The sequence below is a fragment of the Octopus bimaculoides genome, chromosome 10 (assembly GCF_001194135.2).
Source record: "Octopus bimaculoides isolate UCB-OBI-ISO-001 chromosome 10, ASM119413v2, whole genome shotgun sequence".
Taxonomy (NCBI): domain Eukaryota; kingdom Metazoa; phylum Mollusca; class Cephalopoda; order Octopoda; family Octopodidae; genus Octopus; species Octopus bimaculoides.
The window spans coordinates 33,758,387-33,762,697 of NC_068990.1; the positions used below are offsets into that span (position 1 = coordinate 33,758,387).

The 4,311-nt window shown below is 32.4% G+C and overlaps 1 protein-coding gene across 1 annotated transcript in view; it reads right to left on the bottom strand.

Annotated features, from left to right (window-relative positions):
• The window catches only part of LOC106877315 (cytosolic carboxypeptidase 6-like), a 511,794-nt gene that overhangs the window by 91,935 nt on the left and 415,548 nt on the right, over window positions 1-4,311 (bottom strand). The window contains exon 7 of the mRNA XM_052971128.1: window positions 2,676-2,790. Within this exon, the coding sequence (XP_052827088.1) occupies window positions 2,676-2,790 (115 nt within the window). The remainder of the gene's footprint in view (window positions 1-2,675; window positions 2,791-4,311) is intronic.

Here is a 4,311-nt window from a genome sequence, read left to right on the forward strand (position 1 = left end):
GAGAGAGAGAGAGAGAGAGAGAGAGAGAGAGAGAGAGAGAGGTGGGGAGATAGATCCAGCTGTGAATAGAAAATATAGTGCATAAAATATTGGCTATGATTTTCTCCTTGAAACTTTCTGAAAAGTGTCTTCTTTTCCCTCTATTGAAGTTAGTGACATGAAGACAATGGCTGTCTCTGCAGATAAATAGCAATGCTTGTCTTGTTATATCTCAAAGCTCACTTATAAAGGTGAGACTCTCCTTACAGAAAGCTTGATAAACAAGCTATATGGTCATTAACTGCTAGAGAAGTGATAGACATAAAATATCAACAAAAGAGAGAAGGTGTGCGATAATGAAAGAGAGCAATGTTTTGATGAAATAAATTTAGGTGAATTAAAGTTACCCTCAATAACCAGAAGCAAAATATAGAAATATAAATCATTGTGAAGGATTACTGAGCAAAGAGAGAGAGTAAGATGCAATCACTGGTTAGTTGCAGAGATAAAATGGTAGATGTGACTAAAGTGTCATATTAGTTAAAGCCAAAGTGATGTAAATATAATTATTATGTTGTTGATGAAGGCTTTTCTTAGTATGTCACATATAAAAGTGTTGTTATTAGTGGACTTAGAGTTACAGAAAGTATATCAATGGAGGGTAAAGAATGAAATAAAATTAATTCCATTATAGATGATTAGTTATAATTATTTAATAACAAGGCAATGAGCTGGCAGAATTGTTTGCAGGCCAGGTGAAATGCTTAGCAGTATTTCATCTGTCTTTGTGTTCTGAGTTCAAATTCCACTGAGGTCAACTTCGACTTTCATCTTTCTGGGGTCGATAAAATAAGTACCAGTTGTGCACTGGAGTTGATGTAATCAACTGACACCCTCCTCGAAATTGCTGGTCTTGTGCCAAAAATTGAAATCAAGGATTTTAATAACTGAAGACATATCAGTGGCTTAAGTTTCTAGACCACTAACTGATGACTATCATGTATTTAGACTACTAACAAAAGGCTACAGAGTACTTGTACTACTCAGAAAAGGCAACTAAGTATTTAGCCTACCAATAAATTGCTACCAAATATTAAGACTACTAACTGATGTTTACCAAGTATTTAGACTACTAAATGACATTTATCACATATTTAAACAACCAAATGTTGTTTAACATATATTTAGAGCACTAACTGATGTCTATTAAATATTTAGACTACAAAACCATGTGGTTGAGAAGTGAACCTCTTAACCATGGAACTAAGTCTGTCTATACCAGCCATTCCTGGTTTTCATGTAACAATGTGGAAATAGAAATGAATAAGTCTGAAAATTTTCAGTAATGTTATCATAGACTTATTAATTCAAATAGCATTGTTTCTGTTGGTTTCTTTTTTCTACATTATGCCAACATCCATGAGGTATAACATTGATTATTATGTTACTCATGATATTAAAAATTAGTTTTGGTGAAACAACTGAATGTAAGAAGAGATCACTAGTAATTACAGCCTCCATGCTGCCAACTTGTATGAACAATAGCATCTGGCTGGATCATATTAAGTTCTTTAGGGAAGTATTTTAACAATGGTGATATTATATGGAAGAAGTCAACAATGGTTGCTGTAGGTGGTTGATTTCATATACACCACGAATATGAATATCCGAAGACATATACACCTGACAAGTGGTTGGTTATTAACTTTTATGCTTCAAGTAAATGTAACCAGTGAGTGTAGCGTCAGTGGTTTTGTGACTTGCAATAAATGTCTCTTTTAATAACAACATGCATTAGCAATTATCATTTACATTGTTTATATAAAAGGTTGTTCAGTTTAGTTCAAGAGACAAATCCATTTATACACCAATAACTTTCTGCAGTAATGTCCATTCATGATTCTGTATGCTAACTGTGTGGTACATGATTTAAATTGTTCTGTATGACAAGATGGAACAACATTTTAATGTTTAGCAACAGTATGTATGCTTAACTATGTTAGTACATTAAAGGAAACAATTTTCTATATGTAAGGGATGTCAGTAGACTGTAGGAATGCTAACATGTGAAATGATGGTCCAAAGATTATAAATTTGGCTTTGATAGTTCCAAATATCTGGGTTGATTCAGAGGCTGTTCACAAGTAATAAATCGTGTTTTAATATATGTTCTGGGTTCTTACTTGTTTAAGTTGCCTTTACCAATAAATAAATTGCTTTTAATTATTGCCTGCAATATTCAGAATGATATATATATTTATTGTCTTAACACACATATATATATATATATATATATTGGCTAACATTTCCAGCTTTTGAGTGTTAATTAGAACACTTATCAGGAAAACTGTCTCAAAAAATTTCTTTAAAACCTGTAAAAGCAGCCAAAAATATAAAGAAACATTTATAAGGTACATCACAATCTAAGAAATAAGTTTTGGCAACAGTATTTGATTCATTAACACAAGAACCCATTATTATATTGTCAATATTTCACACATCAATGGACTTTAACTGCCAAAAGAACACACACACAAAACCGCAATCTAGAGCTCAGAAGATGAAGATTTATCAGACTCTGGAGAACATCTACTTTTCTTTGTGTTATTATCCTCCACCCACACACCCCACACACATTTCATTATACATACACACAAACAACAGAATGGAAAGAATGAAAGGTATTCTAACTGTACCTGTAATTACCAACATAGACGCCATCGGGGTTCAGCATTGGTACAATTTTGAAAATTATATGCTGCCTTAAACACTTTGCAATACTATGATTGCTTACAAGGAAATCAATAAGTCCTGAAAAGGAAGAAAATTAAGGAATGTGTTAAGAAAGTCAATTAATTTGAGTCAAAAATCTTGATGAAATGAATTATGGTAAAATTGAAAGTAATTATAAGCATATTTTGTGACTAAATATTGCTATAATTACTTATACAACAACTAATGAAAACACTGTGAAAGTAATTTAATTAATTTTTTTTTTGCATCTGTTTGATACTTTATTTTATTTAATTCTACTCTTTTACTCGTTTACTTGTTTCAGTCATTTGACTGCGTCCATACTGGAGCACCGCCTTTAGTCGAGCAAATCGACCCCAAGACTATTCTTTGTAAGCCTAGTACTTATTCTATCGGACTCTTTTGCCTAACCGCTAAGTTACGGGGACATAAACACACCAGCATCAGTTGTCAAGCGATGTTGGGGAGACAAACACAGACACACAAACATGTACACACACATACATATATGTATACATATATACGACGGGCTTCTTTCAGTTTCCGTCTACCAAATCCACTCACAAGGCTTTGGTTAGTACGAGGCTATAGTAGAAGACACTTGCCCAAGGTGCCACGCAGTGGGACTGAACCCAGAACCATGTGGTTGGTAATCAAGCTGCTTACCACATAGCCACTCCTGCACCTATATATTTTGTTCTGTCTCATTTCGACACTCTGACCTTACCTACAGAAATGACTTGTTTACTTCTGAAGCCATTAATAAATAAGAATGAATAAGATTTCCAGAGTTTTCTTATCTAAGTGTGTGGTTCAAGTGTTAAAAATTTGAACAGTTCCAATGCTTTTGTTGATAATTATAATGGTTGGTGCTTTGTTAGCAGTAATATTCAACATAAAGAAAGCAAGTATATAGAAACAGATGGGGAAAAAAATTTTGTTGGTGGATTTATTAAGCTACAACACAACAAGTATGACTTTTTTAATTCAATAACTTCTTGGTGCCAGTTTGTTCCATCATGGGAAAAGGTGCAGATAGAAAAGGGAGATAGTGAGATCAAATCCTGACATATTTCTAAAAGATTAAATCAAAACTATTTATTTACATCTATTTTTACCTCCTTTTATTAACAACAAAACAAAGTCTTTCTGATTTTCTCTCTTTTGTGATTCTTACAATAAGTTTATCCAAGGACATAACAGCCTCGCTTCTCTAACAGTAGAGCAAACATCTACCATAATAAGAAAGATTTTATTAAGTAATAAAATAAGACATGTTCATCATTTATAGCCTTCCTCACTGAATTTCTAGATCACTTGAATACATACACATGACTTAGATGTCAACCAGAAATTTAGGTGAGAATACAGTTTATAAGTACATAACTTGAAGGTTAAAAACTACTATGAGCTGAACGTATAAGAATAAAATGAAAAAAAAAAACAAGAATTGATAAGCTTAATAAAGCAAAAGATATATATGTATATATAATATGTATGCATACACAGACACACACACACACACACACACACATATATATATATATATATATATATATATATATATATATATATATA